We start from the raw sequence: 18952 nt of genomic DNA, 5'->3' as shown, positions 1-18952 counted from the left end.
ATCTGTGTATACTTTTTTTGAATACAGTGTCGATGCTCGTGGAGAGTGGAGCGAGAACACAGAATGGATCTAGACGTAACAGACCAAAAGGAACAGCATAAAGAGAGAAAGGGGAGAGGGGAGGGGGAAACACACCAACAGAAGGGTTGTGGGACAAAATTGAAATTGACTTAAAGAAATAATGGATGTGGGGAAGAATGAGGGCGAGGGGAGGATATGGGGTGATCAATATAGATACAGCTGCAAACTCCAGCACAGAAGTGGAAGTAATAAATGGAAACTTGGAAAGAGGAAGGCTTGGGAAAGGTTAATGGGGGTAAAAGTAATCATGGTTTTGGATGGGGGATGGCCTGAGAGGGTGAACAGCTGTCTTGAGCGTTGGATGGAACAATGAGATTAAAGAGACGAAAGAAGTTGGTTCCACAGGCAAGAAAAAAGAGGAATGAATGAGTGGAGCTGAGCAGACATGATTCTGGATTTTGGGAGTTTCATCAGGAGGTGACTGGTAGATCACGTGCACCCTGCAGAAACCTGTGGAGGATAGTGCATGGAAATGGTTGAGGGTGCAAGACCACAAAGGAGGTGGCAGAAGACAGAGAGACCACTGACCTGTATGCAATGTGAAAGTGATAGACCCCCCCCCCCCTTCCTCCCCAAAATAAGTTTTATCATGGGAGATTCCATTGATTTTGAGGGTCTTGTTTTTCACAGTTTCAAGCTGACAAAGGTGCGAGGCAGGGGCACCAGCGGAAAAGGGAGAACAGTACTCCATCAAGCTGCAAATGAAGGCCGTTTTGGTTGGCTGAGAAGAGACCTTGCACAACAAAGGATGCCCAGTCAGCAGCCGGCTTTGGAGGCCATTTTGGAAATATGCTCTGCCCAAAAAGATTATGGCTGATGTTGAGGCCCAAAAGTTTGAGTGTCTAACCTCTCTAAGTGGTTTATTTAGGAAGTAGATGAAAGGTTTTGCCAGATGGTCCATTCGGAGAGACGGTGAGCAATTAGTCAGGGTTGAAAGACATATTTCAAGTGTTGCATCAGCTCCTGATTCCAACAAAGTCTGCAGAGAGTGAAAAGGCTACTGCCTACCTATCTAAATGATGAGAGATTAGGACACGTGGTGCTGTCTGGAACTGTTGCAGAATCGGAGTCAAGGTTTGCCAGAAACCTCTCCACCTTCCCAGGTGAAAAATACAGTATTCAGGAACAGTTGGGGATGAGAAACTATGGTAGGTATGGGGAGTGAGGGGTTGAGTACATGAGATTTGGAAACAAACAAAGAATTGAGGCAGTACGCCTTGTCATGTGTGGAGTCGGCCATGGTGCTATTTGAAGAGAGTGAAGGGATGGAGGGTGAGCATACTCCAGAGACAGACTTAACAATGCACCATCAGGTTTTAAGGGAGGGAGACAAGTTTGAAAGTTAAATCTTGAGGTGTGACAGATGTTGTTTTCTGGCTCTCCATAGGGTGGACTCACACTTATTGTGGGCTTTGTGGAATGAGTGGAGATTGCTTTTGGTCATGTTTGCTTTCCAGGAAGAGAAGACAAGTTGTTTGAAGGGAACTGCCTCACTGCAGGATTCTGTTTAGCAGGGTTGAGAGGATAGGTATGATATCTGGAGATGAGATGAAATGAGAAAAACTGGAGATAAGGGAAGGCATGATTGTGTGGAAGGATTCCCAGGTAGTACACTGTTAATATCAGGAGAGGTGGAAATGAAGGGCCAGTTTTGACATGAGGGGGGCAGCTTACAGTCTCTGCCAGTCAGCTTGAACTTCCAGACTCTATGGTGCTGAGGCAGCTATCTTTATGACAACAGCCAGAGAGATGTTGATTCTCACAAGCACATGGACAGATGAAGCTATTGGAGCAGAAGAGGAACAGGAGACATTGGAAGCAAAGTATGTCATTACCAAGTGAAGCAAGGACATGCCTTTGGGAGAAATTCAGGTCGGAAAGTCCACTGATTGGGTGAGGCCCATGGAGTCAAAGAAGTACTTTGCTGCAATACCATGGCTGGTTGATGAGGTACCAACACCCAGTCAATTGGCATCCTCATAGTTGAAATCACCAAATATGATGAAAATAGAGCTGGGATGGGTGGTTATAAGATGGTCCACATTGGCAGAGAGGGAGATGTAAATGGAGTCATCACTAACTTTTCCTGCAATTTCTGTAATAAAGATTTACTTGCATCTATGTTAGGATGGTACAGCAAATAAAGAAACAGGAGGTAGTAACAGAGAGGAAAGCACAGCCAAAGGTACTCTTGGGGGTTAAGTGGGGGAGGGTAGTACACAGACAGTGGGAAATGGAGTTCTTGACATAAAATTGAGTTACAGCAGTTCTTGACATAAAATTGAGTTACAGCAGTTCTTGACATAAAACTTGCTGCTTCATGGTGATTTGCTTTTTAATATAAGTATTGAACATTAAAAGTTCTCAGAATTTAACCAGACTCAGTGATGTAATGGTTGGAGCATCCACTCTGAGTCTGGGAGGTCGACGGTTCAAACCCTGGCTGAGTCATACCAAAGACTTTAAAATTATATGTGCTGCCTCCTTGCATTTAAAAGGTTAAGAGCATGTATAATCCTCATAGGTTGGCATCCTTTGGGAGGAGGGAATGCCCCACTGAGTGCGGTGAGAAAAGTGGTGCCATTGTTGTGAAATTGGTGGGACTCAGAGTACCCCGGGAAGTGACGGCATTTCCCCCAAACTGGGTGGTTGTGTTTGTCTCGTGTAACAGTCTTGCATTGTGTCACGTATGTTTGTGTATGTGTGTGTGTGTGTGTGTGTGTGCGCGTGCGCACGCACACACACACACACGCGCGGCTGGCAGATCCTCTACGAGCCTTGGATCATGTCAGTTAAAAAAAACTGTTTAGTTTCTGTTTCATATTAACATTCACCAGGGAGTTTCTCTGATTGATTGATTTTTGCAATGGATCAAATAAACTTGATTCTTTGATCCCAGGGGTTAAAAATATGAAGCTGTGCGTCCTTGTGTCTTTGAGGTAAAACAGCCCCTATCATGTTTAATAATTGTCTTCATTAGGTAAACCGGATAATGATTCGGTAATCAATTGACAGCGATATTAATGTCATCCATTTTTATCAGCACTGCCTCACTTATTGCTACATGCTTTCCTATCTTTTTCACACCGGAATTAGAAACGTCATCAATTCTGGCAGAAGAACAGATATAATATTGCCTTCAAAGCATTCCTGCGTCGGCACAAAACATCTATATTCACATTTATAAAACTGAGTTTTGTTCACATTTCATTTATGAGATTCTTGCGCAATGATAATTCAGCACTGAAAATGAAGTGTCATGTACAACCAAACTGGTGGAGCATACATTGTCAGGGTTGCTCAGAAGACTCGTGACAACAGAGGCAGTGAGGGCCACAGGGTTGGTCGAAGCCCCTAGTATGGGGGCATCAAGCAAGCGGCCCGCTTCCTGAAACTCTCCATCATCACTCCACTGTTCGACCAGCCAAATATAAGTTCTGTGCATCTGGTGCTGGTCGATGAACATAAAAGTACTTGCTTGTGTAAAGCACTTGAACACAAATGCAGTAAGCCTAGGGAGTGAGCCAAAAAAAGGAAAACATCCCCCTTTAGATGTTGACTCAGTTATTTTCTTGAAATATTTTATGTTTTTGAACTGTATTAAATAATATTAAAGTACATCATTTGCAGTCATCTCCATATCATGAAGTACGGTAGTGCTCTATTTGAAGGGATAGCACTGGAAAAAAAAAATGGCCTCTCCATCAAACGTGCACAAAATGATGCGCTGAAACGCTACTATAGAGTGAAGTCATATACATTCGAAAGGATGTTAGGGTGGGTGTGGCTCATGGTAATTGTCTCAAAATATGTAAAAGAGGAGGAGTGAATGAGAAGTGCTGAAAAGGCAGAGGAAACTAGGCCTAAGGAAGGGAAATACAAAGGAAGGGGTAGGAGAGAAATTTGCACAATTATTTGAACGTATTATGCAGATGGCTCCTTGGAAGCAAATTGCACTCGATGGAAAGTCGTTGGTTTTAGGTTGCATAAAGTTGGTGTTGACAGTGTAGTTCGAGAACAGGATTGTGGTCTTACCAGGTGCTTCCAGATCTGTCGGAGTCACCAAAAGCACTGTAAGAGCCATCTTGCCGCTGGTAATTGAGTTGACGCTGGTAGCCTGTGAGAAACCCATCAGTTCAGTTTGGTACCTTGTGATGGAATGCATAATTGGTTTTCTGATAACCTCTAATGTCAGTGATAACCTCTTCTGCCATTACAGCAATTATGAACTGTCTGACAGTTGCGCAATGACACGAACGATGCAATGATACCTGCAAAACTGAAGTATTTCTACATATTTGGAGCCATGCCATGTGGGCCACTGGTTAGTACTAAATAATTTGATTGAAAAAGAAAATATTGAGCATTTACAATGGAACGTTTAGAAAGGGAAAATCATAAAGTATTGTGTGGGAAAATCTTCTTTTGAGAAATAAACTTAATGAACAGTTTGAGGCTGCATTGCCCCCAGAGACTGTCGGACTTGTTCAAAATGGTCGAGGGTTGGTGATTGGTGAGATTTTGTTTCAACGATCCCATTTTAATTAAGTTTGTTACTACTAAACTACCAAGCCACCTATCCTCCAGTGCTATCGACATCTTATGTATTTGGTGGGAAGAAGGAAAGGAAGGGGTTTGAGGTGAGTGGACCAACCATTGCAATTTGTTCATCTCAGACTGATTATCATATTTAGCAAAACTCGTGCCCAAATGTGTCACTGTCCAATAGGATGGTGCAGAGGTAGTGCACTTGCTTTTAAGCTGTATACTCTGTGTTCTTTTCCCACCCTGACTATAACTATCAGACTGGCGCTTCACAGGAAGGGATTTGCATTAAAAAGCCCACCATACCTCGGATGGGAGTTAAGCTAGGAGTGCGATCTGATGGTTTTAGCTTGTGACTGTTGGATATCCCACCAAGTTTTTTTTAATGAGGAGTGCTCAAGTTATCAGTGATAAACTGGCCAAATTCCAAATTTCTTCCCTGACTATTTCTACAAAGTGCACCCCCCCACCTAAATTGGAGGTCTGGCACCCCATCGCCCACTGTAGTCTTATAATGGTACATTGCAGACCTGACACATGCTTGGGTTAAGATGCAACAACAACAAATAACTCTCCCCCTTAGGGGGTTGTTTCATTTGGAGAGATTTCATGATTGCAGGTGCAGCCAACTGCTCGTTCACAAACCTGGGAGTTACTTATAAAAACAAACTTTTCTCACACACTGACTATGTAACATTAGCTTCACAAACAGAGATTTGACTATCAAAAAAAGCACATAGTTTCAATCACAAAAAAAAACATCGCTGTATGCAAAACATCCCCAGCCAGAGTACGAACACAACCATGGCTTCATAATTTATACATATGCTGCATATGACATGAACATGCTGCTGACCTCGAACCATGTAGGATATGACCTTCTGGCGGAGGCTTTCAAATGATTTATCTGTGGCTTCAAGGTATTGCAGGACGTAAACATTGGGAGCGAATTTGACCATGTTCTGCTCTCCGCAGCCATATGGCATCTGCACAAGATGTTGCAGGCCCTCAATAGATGGTCCCATAATGTCGCCTTGAAAAGAAAGCACAAGACACATTTTGATGACAATGAGAAAACATATGGCAGTATATCTCACTGATCATATGCTTGCTTCTCACTTACACACTATTGGTTTGATACCCTACATAATATAACTCAACAATAAAATTGCCCTGATGCGTCACAGGCAGGACCTTGCATCAAGGGGTCTGCCGTCCTTCAGAAGAAATCTTAACCCTGTCCTGTTCACTATAAATTTTCCTGTGAGAGATCCTCAATCTGAGCATGTTGGACATTTGTTCATAAAAATAAAGAAAATCGCATTTAAACTAAAATTGTCTGATCTGATCTGATTGTGGTAGTGTGCATCAGGGTGGTGGAGAGGTGTCATCCACCAGATGGTGGTCTCCTCGGGTTAACCTGAGGTGGTCCCTTTGGGTGGGTGCCTGGAATGTACTATCCCGAAGAAAGGATGATCACCTGTCTCTGTTATCTGAGCTACAGTGTTTGAACATCGGTATTGTAGCATTCTCTGAGATTCGGAGACTGGATAGTGGTGAGATCATGGTGGGTGGTTTCACTAACTACTGCTCTGGTTGCTCTGATGGCATTCTATGCTACACTCGAGTTTGTGGTTGATCAGTGCCCCAAGTCGAGGTACACTTCTAATCTTGGGGTTATTTCAGTGCATTGTCTGGTATGGATACAGATGGTTATGAGGTGTGTGTTGGTCTCCATTGGTCTGGAAATGTGAACCAGAATAGCACTAAGTTCCTTGACTTTGCAAGAAGTCATGGACTTAGGGTAGCTGGTTCATGGTTTCAGCGCCCACAGCCTCATCGTTGGGCTTGGAAGTCCAATGCTGGTGGTGCGCAAAGGAGATTTACTATATACTCGGTGATGGTCACTGGAGGATGATCCAGAACTGCAGGGTCTACCGAAGTGCTCAGTTCCTCAATACTGACCACAGGCTTGTTGTAGCAACTCTGAAGTTGCAGCTTAAATCCAGGAGAATGGTACCATCCCAGCCTTGGACGGATGTCAGCAAGCTCAAGGATGAAAGGGTAGACGAGGAGCTTGCGAACAGGATGAGTGGAGATATTGGGGGTCTGGGTGCTTGGGGGGATCCTGAAGAGTTGTGGAGTGCCGTCAAGCCCACTGTCTTTGAAGTTGACGGTAGATGTATTGGAACTCACTGTCGGGTGAAGAAGAATTTTTTCTCTCAAGGGACACTGGATACCATTGACCAGAGTCGCAGGGCCAGGCTGAATGGCAGAGCTGAGCTGTTCAGGGAGCTGAGGCGTAAAACTATGTGCACTAAGGGTGGACAAGGAGGCCTGTGTTTGAGGAATCTGTGAGGGGGTAGAGCATCACCTGTGGTCAAGTGATTCTCATCCCACTTACAGGGGAATTCACACATTGCATTCCTCCAAGCCCATCCCTCAGTGCACTGCAGTTGGAGGAGAGGGTGGTGGGCTCTTGACAGATGAGTCCAAAGTGAAGGCCCGCGAGGCAGGTTTCTTTGAGCGGCTGTACCAGGCTGTTCAACCAGCTGTCAAGTTGGATGTCAGGGGTGTCACTATCCCTATTGTTGACCCTCCAATCAACTGTGATCCACCTTTGTTTGTAGAAACACAGGCTGTGGTGAACCGGTTGAAATGGTTAAAGCTCCAGGGATCTGTAGCATCCATGCTGAACTTCTGAAGGCTGGTGGAAATGCTCTACTCGTGTCATTGCATGCAGTTCTGTGCTCTGCTTGGGACACAGGCATCACCCCAACTGAGTGGACGTGGGGCCTTGTTGCCCTCTCTGGAAAGGGAAGGGTGATCACTAAGACTGCAACAACTACCGAGGGGTGACGGTGCTCTCAGTGCTGGGCAAGGTCTTTGCATGGATAATTCTTGATAGGGTTCATCACCACCATCTGAAACTATGGCTGGTTCATAGTTTCATCACCCACAGCCTCATCGCTGGGCTTGGAATTCCAACACTGGTGGTGCACAAAGGAGATTTACTATGTGCTCGGTGATGGTGGCTGGAGGATGATCCAGAACGGCAGGGTCTACCGGAGTGCTCAGTTCCTCAATATCGACCAAAGACCGGTTGAAGCAACTCTGAAATTGCAGCTTAATTCTGGGGGAATGGTACCATCCCAGCTTCGGCAGGATGTTAGTAAGCTCAAGGATGAGAGGGTAGCTGATGAGTTTTTGCGAACAGGCCGAGTGGGGATTTGGGGGGTCTGGGTGTTTCACGGGATCCTGAAGAGATGTGGAGTGCCTTCAATCCTACCATCCTTGATGATGCCGGTGGTTGTCTTGGCACCCACCATCAGCGAAGAAGAAGTCTTCTCCCAAGGGACACTGGATACCTTTGACCAGAGTCACAGGGCCAGGCTTGACAGCACAGCTGAGCTGTTCAGGGAGCTGAGGTGTAAAACAATATGTGTGCTGAGTACAGACAAGGAAGCCGAGGTGTGAGGAACCTGTGAAGTGGTAGAGCTTTATCTGTGGTCAAGTGAATCTCGCCCTACTTACAGAGGAATTTGTGCATTGCATTCCTCCAAGCCTGTTCCTCGGTGTACTGCAGTCAGAGCGGAGGGTGGTGAGCTCTTGACGGAGGAGTCTAAATTGAGGGCTCGCTGGGCCAGTTACTTTGAGGAGCTGTTAGTATCTCTATTGCTGACTCTCTAATCAACTTTGAACCACCTTTGTTTGTGGAAACACAGGTTGCAGTGAACCAGTTGAAAGAGGGTAAAGCCTCTGGGATCTGCGGCATGCATACTGAACCTTTCAACGCTGGTGGAAATGCTGTACTCATGTTGTTGCTGTGTAGGGAACCTGTGCTTTGTAGGGTTCTACACTGAGAACACACACAGTTCTGTGCTGTGTAGGGAATCAATATGCATCATCCCAACTGACTGGAAAATGTGCCTTGTTGTCCCTCTTTGGAAAGGGAAGGGTGATCGCCTGGACTGCAACAACTACAAAGTGGTGACGCTGTTGTCAGTGCCAGGCAAGGTCTTTGCTCAGGTTATTCTTGATAGTGGTCGCAACCATCTGCTTGAGCACCAGCTCCCAGAGCAGTCGTGCTTTACACCAAAGAGGTCGACAATTGAGCGTATCCTTGCTCTTCGGGTCCTCTCCAAATGCAAACAAGAGTTTCAACAAGGACTGCTCGCAGCCGATGTTGATCTCTGCAAAACATTTCATTCAGTGAATCGGGATGCCCTCTGGAGGATTCTTGGTCTTCGTGGGGTGCCAACAAAACTGATAAATCTGATTTCTGAACTATACTCTGGTACTGAGAGTGCTGTGAGATGTGGTGATGCCATCTCCGACTTATTTCCAGTTTTTAATATCAGTGGTATGTACTGTTCATCAGTGGTATGTACTGGCTCCCCAAATTTGTCAGTGATTTTTCGACTGGATTCTGGGGAGGATGTCAGAGAGATCAAGCTGCAGTGCATCATTTGGGAATGGCAAGATCTCTGACCTTCAATTCGCAGATGATGCAGTCATCTTTGTGGAGATGCTGAATATCCTCATGGGGGCCCTCCACGTGATGAACGAGGAGTCGGAGCCACTGGTATTATGAGTTTCCTGGGTCAAAACTAAGATACAGGATTTCAGTGATTTCTTGAATGCTGCCATCTTGTCTGTGGCCGTTTGTGGTGAGGATGCTGATGTCACAAAGAGATTCACTTACCTTGGCAGTGTTCTTCATTTCTCCTCATGTTGTTGACCAGAGGTCAATATACATCTGGCTATGGCCTGGGGAGTTATGGATTCACTGGATCATGGGGTGTGGTTCTGTCTGTACCGATGCAGGAAGACAAAAGTCTGAGTCTTTTAGTCCTTGGTGCTTCCAGTCTTGCTCTCAGGATGTGAGACTTGGATACTGACCAAGAATCTGAGATGGAGACTTAACTCCTTTAGTACTAGGTCTCTTCAGAGAATCCTTGGCTATCGCTGGTCAGATTTTGTGTCCAATGGGCTTGCTGAGAGAGACTCAGATGAGATGTGTTACCTGTATAGTCCGTGAGTATCAGGTGCAGCTGTATGGAGATGTGGCTCATTTACCTGACGCTGAGCCTGCTCATCAGATTCTCTCAATGAGGGAGTTTCGTGAGTGGAGGAGGCCACCATGTGCCTCGTGGTTGCAGCAGGTTGATCGGCATCTCAAAGAGCTGCAGATGGGCCAGGCATCTGCCTGGGGAATGGCCAGATCGGAGGCATCTGGAGTACCAATGGAAAGTGGTCGCAGCAATGCGCTTCTCCGGCACATTCTCCCGAACCTGCCTGACTTCTGTCACATCTATCCTTCAGGAAGACCCCATATATCTTCTTCATCTCATTCTACACGTCTCTTCTTTTATTTGCAATTTCCGTTTCAAACATGTCAAACTCGTAACTATTTAATCACTGAAATGGCTAATTGATTTCGCCTTGAAACCTGCATCATTTAGCTTTGAAACCTGCAACGTTTAACTTTGAAACCTGCACCCTTTAGCTTTGAAATCTGCACTGTTTAGCTATGAAATCTGCATCATTTAGCTTTGAAATCTGCACTGTTTAGCTATGAAATCTGCACTGTTTAGCTTTGTAATCTGCACTGTTTAGCTTTGAAATCTGCACCATTTTGCTTTGTAATCTGCACTGTTTAGCTATGAAATCTGCACCATTTAGCTTTGTAATCTGCACTGTTGCGCTATGAAACCTGCACCATTTAGCTTTGTAATCTGCACCATTTAGCTTTGAAATCTGCACCATTTCACTTTGAAACCTGCACCCTTTAGCTTTGAAATCTGCACTGTTTAGCTATGAAACCTGCATCATTTACCTTTGAAATCTGCACCATTTAGCTTTGAAATCTGCACCATTTAGCTTTGAAATCTGCACCATTTAGCTTTGAAATCTGCACCCTTTAGCTTTGAAATCTGCACTGTTTAGCTTTGAAATCTGCATCATTTAGCTTTGTAATCTGCACTGTTTAGCTTTGAAATCTGCACCATTTAGCTTTGTAATCTGCACTGTTTACCTTTGAAATCTGCACCATTTAGCTTTGAAATCTGCAATGTTTAGCTTTGAAATCTGCAGTTTAGCTTTGAAATCTGCACCATTTAGCTTTGTAATCTGCACTGTTTTGCTTTGAAATCTGCACCATTTAGCTTTGTAATCTGCACTGTTTAGCTTTGAAATCTGCACCATTTAGCTTTGTAATCTGCACTGTTTACCTTTGAAATCTGCACCATTTAGCTTTGAAATCTGCACTGTTTCGCTTTGAAATCTGCACCAGTTAGCTTTGAAATCTGCACCATTTAGCTTTGAAATCTGCACTGTTTCGCTTTGAAATCTGCACCATTTAGCTATGAAACCTGCATCATTTAGCTTTGTAATCTGCATCATTTAGCTTTGTAATCTGCACCATTTTGCTTTGTAATCTGCACTGTTTAGATTTGAAATCTGCACCATTTAGCTTTGAAATCTGCACCATTTAGCTTTGAAATCTGCACCATTTAGCTTTGAAATCTGCACTGTTTAGCTTTGAAATCTGCACTGTTTAGCTTTGAAATCTGCACCATTTAGCTTTGAAATCTGCACTGTTTAGCGATGAAACGTGCATAATTTAGCTTTGAAACCTGCACCCTTGAGCTTTGAAATCTGCACTGTTTAGCTATGAAACCTGCATCATTTAGCTTTGAAATCTGCAGTGTTTAGCTTTGAAATCTGCACCATTTAGCTTTGAAATCTGCACCATTTAGCTTTGAAATCTGCACCATTTAGCTTTGAAATCTGCACCGTTTAGCCTTGAAATCTGCACCATTTAGCTTTGTAATCTGCACTGTTTAGCTTTGAAATCTGCACCATTTAGCTTTGAAATCTGCACTGTTTAGCTTTGAAATCTGCAGTTTAGCTTTGAAATTTGCACCATTTAGCTTTGAAATCTGCACTGTTTAGCTTTGAAATCTGCACTGTTTAGCTTTGAAATCTGCACCGTTTTGCTTTGAAATCTGCACTGTTTAGCGATGAAACCTGCATCATTTAGCTTTGAAACCTGCATCATTTAGCTTTGAAACCTGCACCCTTGAGCTTTGAAATCTGCACTGTTTAGCTATGAAACCTGCATCATTTAGCTTTGAAATCTGCACCATTTAGCTTTGTAATCTGCACTGTTTACCTTTGAAATCTGCACCATTTAGCTTTGAAATCTGCACCATTTAGCTTTGAAATCTGCACTGTTTAGCTTTGAAATCTGCACCCTTTAGCTTTGAAATCTGCACTGTTTAGCTTTGAAATCTGCACCATTTAGCTTTGTAATCTGCACTGTTTAGCTTTGAAATCTGCACCATTTAGCTTTGAAATCTATGCTGTTTAGCTTTGAAATCTGCACCATTTAGCTTTGAAATCTGCACTGTTTAGCATTGAAATCTGCAGTTTAGCTTTGAAATTTGCACCATTTAGCTTTGAAATCTGCACTGTTTTGCTTTGAAATCTGCACCAGTTGGCTTTGAAATCTGCACTGTTTAGCTTTGAAATCTGCACTGTTTAGCTATGAAACCTGCACCATTTAGCTTTGAAATCTGCACAATTTTGCTTTGTAATCTGCACTGTTTAGCTTTGAAATCTGCACCATTTAGCTTTGAAATCTGCACCGTTTAGCTTTGAAATCTGCACTGTTTAGCTATGAAACCTGCATCATTTAGCTTTGAAATCTGCACCATTTTGCTTTGAAATCTGCACCGTTTAGCTTTGAAATCTGCACTGTTTAGCTTTGAAATCTGCACCAATTTAGCTTTGAAATCTTCACTGTTTAGCTTTGAAATCTGCACCAGTTAGCTTTGAAGTCTGCACCAATAGATTGAGGCCCTCCATCTCAGATATGAGATTTGTGCCATCTTTACAGACATATCTTAAGCATTTGATATAGTTTATCACCAAGCTGTGCTCTCCAAACTCTTTGCATCGAAGCCAAGGCTACCTCTACACATGACTTGTCGACTTCCTCTACTCTCTGAGCGAACATGTGGCTCTCAAGGGGATCCACTCATCTCCTCTTCCTGTCAAGGCTGAAGTGCCTCAAGGTCGTCTTGGGTCCAGTTATATTCCTCATGCTCATCCACAATCTTTTTGACTCTCTGGAAATCCTCTTTATCTTTTTGCTGATGACTCCACACTCTGCATAACATCGCTTGTCTTTCAGTTAGGCAGGCATCAGCCTCTTCCCTCTCTACAGACCTTGATAGAATCACAAGCTGGTCAAACACTTGGAATGTGTCTTTTAATCCTGACAATTCTCACACTCTCACTTTGTCTCTCTGAGAAAACTGTCTGGTGGACTTTCCCCTCTACTTTCTGAACAATCCTCTTGATGAAGTTCACTCACTCAAACTTTTGTTCCTCACCATCAGTCATGTCATCACCATCAAACATCAGTCTTGGGCAGACCATACTCATATATTGAAGTTGGCCTCCAAAGCCAGTTGTTGACTGGGCATCCCACATCATACAAAGTCTTTCCTTGAGACATCTGAACTTGTATCTACCTCCAAGGCCTTCATCTGCAGCCTGATGGAGTACTGCTCTCCACTCTTGGCTGATGCCCCTCTGTAACACCTTGCACAGCTTGATGCAATAGAAACTAAGGCCTTCAAGATCATCAGTATCTCCCGCGATAAAGCTGTCTTTGGGCCAAGCATTTTCACATCACAGATGGATCGGTGGTCTCTCTGTCTTCTACCACCTCCTTTCTGGTCTTTCACCTTCTGCCCTTTCTGTTTTCTGCACCGTCTGCCAGAAAACTCCTTTTGGTGAAATTCCCAAATTAGATTCAGTGCACATTTTTTTTCCTACCTGTGGAACAAACTTCCTCAGCCTCTTCAATCTCATTCTTCCCACCAGGGATTCAAGACGGCTGTTCACATCCACAACCATGATCTTCTCAATCTCTATTGACCCTCCCAAAGTTCACATCTTTCCAAGTGTCGAGTTTTCTCTTCCACCTCTGTGATTGAGTATTTGTGGCTTGTCACTCTTGCTCACACTTTGTGTCCTCCCTTTATGGCGTGTTCTGTTTTAATTCTTCCCCATCCACCTTATCCCTCCAAGCCCCCCTCCATTTTCTCCCCCCATGACCCTGCTGTATAGGTGTCTTCCCCCTCCCATTATTTTTCTACTTTTCTTTACACTCTGCATGTTGCATTGTGGTTCATTGTGTTGTAGTTTGTCCATGACCTCTGTACTTTATACAAGAAAAATAAATAAATAAATAATCATAAAGATCCTATATGGTATTGGTATTACATATACCTGGTGTTGGGTTAATGGTTCGGGTGGCTGGCTTGGGATCCTATGGTCCTGAGTTCAAATCCCACTTGGCTGTTGAATTAATACCAGGTGGGGTTGACTCAGCCTGTCATCCTTCTGCGATCAGAAAAATGAGTACCAGCTTGCTGGGATGAGTGAGCCATTAGACTAATTAGAGTATCCTGCGTCAGAGTGGTGATCCATCCAGGATTGTGCCCAATAGCCCAGGAGACTGCTTCGGCAGCACCAACGCTCTGCACAGAGTATGGTCCCGATGGATGGATGGATTGGTATTACCTTTCAAAAATAACAGGGCCACTGACGGGTGAAATACAAGAAGCTTGAAAGAATCAGCAAACAAAAAGTTTGGCCGATAAAGGTTAAACCAACCACCAGCAGCATTTTTTGAAATGAATATTACGATGCATGTAATATACTGTAGATTGGCCACTTATTAAAATAATAAATTTGTTTCATGTTCATCAAATGGACCCAGGACAAAATTCAATAGACACAAGACAAAGCATTTCACAATGCAGAGACTTGACAGGATATTTGTTCAGGCGACCCCTTTCACAAAACAAGATACTTAGTATGACCCTTCAAAGATTAAAAACACATTTTTATGATAAATAATTTGTATTTTTAATGCAAATTTTTTTAATCCTCTTTCATTGTTGTGCTAACTTTGGTGTGTTCTCACCGCACCTTAGAATGAACGATGTAGATTAGAGTCAATCTCAGCAGATACAAAGACATTCTCTTCTTTGGTGTGCAGCATGCGACTGTGATTTTGGCTGAAAAAAATTGGAATTGGGTTAAGGTGCTGGCGATAGCTTACCCACTCTTGGGGAAGAGAATCTTCAACATCTGCTAACTAATGTCAGCAGGTGGGACGCCCAGTTAAACATTCATCAGAAGGACGGCACACACATTGATGCCTTGCCCTGCATTCTAAACACCAGGATGACATTGACAGTTTAGAGCTAGGCCGAGATTCATGTCAGGCGACTATGCCTACCTCGAGGCTACCCTACCAGCCCATAAATACCCCCTCATTAAGCTTGCAGTGCGAGGTCATGTGATTTCTCGAGTTTTAATTTCGGATGTTCTCATTTTTCATCACCTGCAAGGGCCTGGACATGTTTAAAAACAGTGTCTTTAAGGTCAGAACTTTTTCAAAGTTTTCTGAGCCACATCTTACCTTTTGTAAGCTCGGGTAAAGACCTGTTTACCTATTCCTGCAATGTCAAGTAATATGCACCATATTGGCAACTCTTGAGGAGCTAGAGTTGTATTGACAATAACTGTGCCTTAGTAGCATGCCGTTAGCACCTTTGTGAAGTATCCTGAAACAGCCACTAGTTTTACCTTTGAAATCCATACCATTTAATACAGTTGATGCACCACTAATGCTCCATGGCTTTTATTATGTGCGTGTATGGATCAGACCTGTCAAAACATTACAGCTTTTTCTTCACGTTGTCTAAGTATAAAGCGGACATACCCACAGCTGAAACGTAAGCCACTGCACTTCCTTGCACCATATTGCTTGGATAGGTGAACTTAAGGATCTCTGATGTAACGTTGGTTTCTCCAGAACGTCGGTCAATCAACACAGCTTTGGAGAAGGTTCTTCTCTTTCCTTCGGCCTGATGGAGACAAAGACTCATGAAAATTTTTGTTGTTGTTGAGTCAAAGACCAAATTAATTGTTAATACGTTCACCAATTTGTTCAGATAACCATAGCATTTCAAATAACACTATATTACCAAAAGTATTGGGACGGCGTGCACAAAAATGAAATGAATGCTCATAACCTGTGCGCATATTTTTCCGACAATGCAAATCAGCGTATGCTTCATAAAGATTATGGAATTATGACATTGTGGACAAAACGCCATTACTTGCTTTGATGCACGTTGAAGCAACTGTTACGCCACTGCCTCCAACATTGCCCAATTACCCTCTGTCAATGGGCTATTCCATGAGCTTCGATGGTATGTCAAATAATAAATGAAAAAGCAATTAAAATCAGGAATGAACACCATGATACCTTGACCAATACGTGATCGGTGATGGCGTCGGAAGCATGTGCGGACTGAGCCTTGACTGTCATTGGTACTTGGCCTAAGGTCTTTGGGGACAAGGCAAAGGCGAGACTTGCCCCTTCCTTCCTGCGAACTGTGATGATGATTTGCCTTGCGGAGTACAACTCAAAGGATTCACTTTCTTTCAAAGTTACAGCGACCTGTGTGGAAGGGTTTAGGGGGAGATTATAGTAGGCTATTGTCTTGATATTGTGAAAATGACAATCATTACAGGAAGCTGCATAAGTGAGGAGAAAGGTTCAAAATAGTATTTTTTTGTTGTATACATTGTTGAGGCTCGTATAAGAGCGAACAGACAAAACATCGAACAAAGGGAGCAGAAGACAAGAGGGGATGGCAGAGGGAAGCACAAAAACAATTTGAACAGAGACATCAGGAGATCTGTGGTAGGGAGAGGGATGGGGCGGGGTACACGGGGTAAACAATATGGACACTACAGGGATTTTCAGAAAGGAAAGCATGGAATATGAAGGTGGTGGGTTTGGGGTGGATTAACGGGGGTAGAAAAGATCAAGGTTTTGGATGGGGGAAGATAAGAGGTGATGGTGAACAGTTGTTTTGAAGGCCTGGAGGGAAAAATGGGATTGAAGAGAGTTTGTGAGTTTATTTCAAAGGTGGGGGAAAAGAGGAATGAAAGAGTGAAGGTGAGCAGTGATTCTTGATTTTGGTAGTTTTCCCAGAAAGGGATTGCTGGTGGACCTTGAGCACCCTGTGGAAACATTACAGGGACAGATCACAGACAAAGCAGGGGGTGTAAGGCCGGAGGGGAGATGGTAGAAGACAGAAAGGCCACCAACGTGCCTGCAGTGAGAGAGTGAAAGTCCCAAAGACTCAGCTTCATCGCGTGAGATACGAATGATCCGAAATGCTTTGGCTTCCACAAAGCCAGTTTGGCTGTAGCCGAGCTGGGTGTGAGGCTGGAGCACCACCCTAGAGGGGAGAGCAGTACTCCATCAGGATGCAGCCCAAAGCATTATATGTGGTCAGTTGCTCAGCTGTGCCAAGGAAGGACTTTGCATGACTGAGGATGCCCATTCAGTGACTGGCTTTGGAGGCCAGGTTGGAAATGTGGCTTTCCCAGGAAAGATAATAGCAGATAGTGAGACCCAGAAGCTTGAATGAAAGGACTTCTTCACTATGACTGTTGATAAAGTAGATGGGGGGTGGGGTTGAGGGGGGGGGGAATTCCTGACAGTCCTTTCGGAGGGACATCGTGAGAGTATGAGATTTCTCAGGATTGAAAGACATGTTCCAAGTGTTTGACCAATTTATAATTTTATCCACATCTGCAGAGAGTGAAGAGGCTGCTGCTTGCCGATTAGAGGGATGAGACATGGTACGGCAGAGGGTGGAGTCATCAGCAAAGATATAAAGAGGATTTTCCATGAAGTCAGAGAGATCATTGATGAAAACCAGAAAAAGCATCGGGCCCAGAACACTGCTTTGAGGAACTTCAGCCTGGACAGGAAGAGGAGTGGAGAGAATTCCATTTATAGCCACACGTTGACAAATACAGGAGAGGCAGTCCACAAACCATGAGTGGAGATTGCCTTGGATACCATAATAAGAGAGTTTTGTGAGCAGCATGAAGCTGAGCTCGGTGGAAGGCAGGAGTGGAGAATGAGGGTGCCAGACCATATTGGAAGTCTGCAATATGTCTCGGGAGATGGGTCTGATCTCATGTCTGGCATAGAGGACCTCCATCCATTGTTATGAAAGCAGAAGCAGCATGTCCAGGGTAGAGTGACCTGGTCTGAACTGAAATTGATGATCGGAGATCAAGCCATTGGAGATGAGGTAGGATTTAATGTCGGAAGCGATGATGGGTTTTATGTCCTTGCTGATGATTGGGAGCAAGCTGATTGGTCTGTAGTTGCAGGGATCAGTTTTTGCACCTTTTAATGCAGAGCAGTAATGTTTGCCGATTTACAAGCAGCTGGCAGATGACCTTGAGCAAAAGAGAGGGTGAGTAGAACAGAGAGAGGGTGAGCAAGAGCAGCAGAGCAGGTTTTTAGAACACGTGGGCTGATGCCGTCTGGACCGGTTGCAGAATCGGAGTCGAGGTTTGAAAGCAAATGCTTCATTTTCTCGGGAGAAAAGGACACAGAGTTGAAGAGCAGCTGGGTGCGACTGGGTAAGGTGGGTATAGAAAACGATGAGTTTGGGACACAAGATTTTGAAGCAAACACTGAGTTTAGGAATTCAGTCTTTTCATGGGCAGTGTCAGCTGTGTGGCCATTTGAGGCAAGGGAGGGGATGGAGGGTGAACATACACCAGAAACAGGCTTAACTAGATGGGTACTCGGTAGTGTGCAAACCTCTGTCAGGCTGATTTGTTTGTTTTGTATCCCACTGATAGGTTGGATGTCGATTCGGACCTGAACTAAAATTTAATTAGCTTGTTCTCATGACCTAACCAACTCATCCACCAAGTTTCATCCTAACCAACTCATCCACCAAGTTTCATCCTAACCAACTCATCCACCAAGTTTCTTCCAAATCCGTCCATAATATTTTCAGATATCATGCTATATATCATTTTAGCCCGATCACTCAATGGTAAAGAATCACTTAAAAAATTGTGAGATCCAGACCCGGATTTCGATCTTCACCAATATCTAATCATTTCGTCCATGTAACATACCCAAGATCTCCACCAAATTTCGTCCAAATCCGTCAACTTTTTGAGACATTTTGTTTACAGACAGCCAGACTGGGGTGAAAACATAACCTGCACCCACCTTTGGTGGTGGAGGTAATGAGAGACCAGTCTTGAAGTTTGATGGCTGTTTGAAGTCTCTGCCACTTGAACTGAATGAAATCCCAGACTCTTTGGCACTCTCTGAGAACGTCCAGATAGATGACCACTTTAACAAGCATATGGTCCACTTTACCAAGAACTGATTGGAGCG

General features: G+C 43.9%; 1 protein-coding gene across 1 annotated transcript in view; it reads right to left on the bottom strand.

Moving 5' to 3' along the window:
• The window catches only part of LOC147026441 (CD109 antigen-like), a 139103-nt gene that overhangs the window by 19708 nt on the left and 100443 nt on the right, over nucleotides 1-18952 (bottom strand). The window contains exons 22-26 of the mRNA XM_085881861.1: nucleotides 15986-16180; nucleotides 15437-15581; nucleotides 5483-5659; nucleotides 4117-4198; nucleotides 3368-3593 (exon numbers count right to left, since the gene is read on the bottom strand). Coding sequence (XP_085737987.1) covers nucleotides 3368-3593; nucleotides 4117-4198; nucleotides 5483-5659; nucleotides 15437-15581; nucleotides 15986-16180 — 825 coding nt within the window. The remainder of the gene's footprint in view (nucleotides 1-3367; nucleotides 3594-4116; nucleotides 4199-5482; nucleotides 5660-15436; nucleotides 15582-15985; nucleotides 16181-18952) is intronic.

The sequence above is a fragment of the Eptatretus burgeri genome, chromosome 5, assembly GCF_056783735.1.
Source record: "Eptatretus burgeri isolate ZD-2024b chromosome 5, Ebu_testis_v1, whole genome shotgun sequence".
NCBI classification, from domain to species: Eukaryota; Metazoa; Chordata; class Myxini; order Myxiniformes; family Myxinidae; genus Eptatretus; species Eptatretus burgeri.
This window is presented reverse-complemented; position numbering and strand designations above follow the sequence as displayed.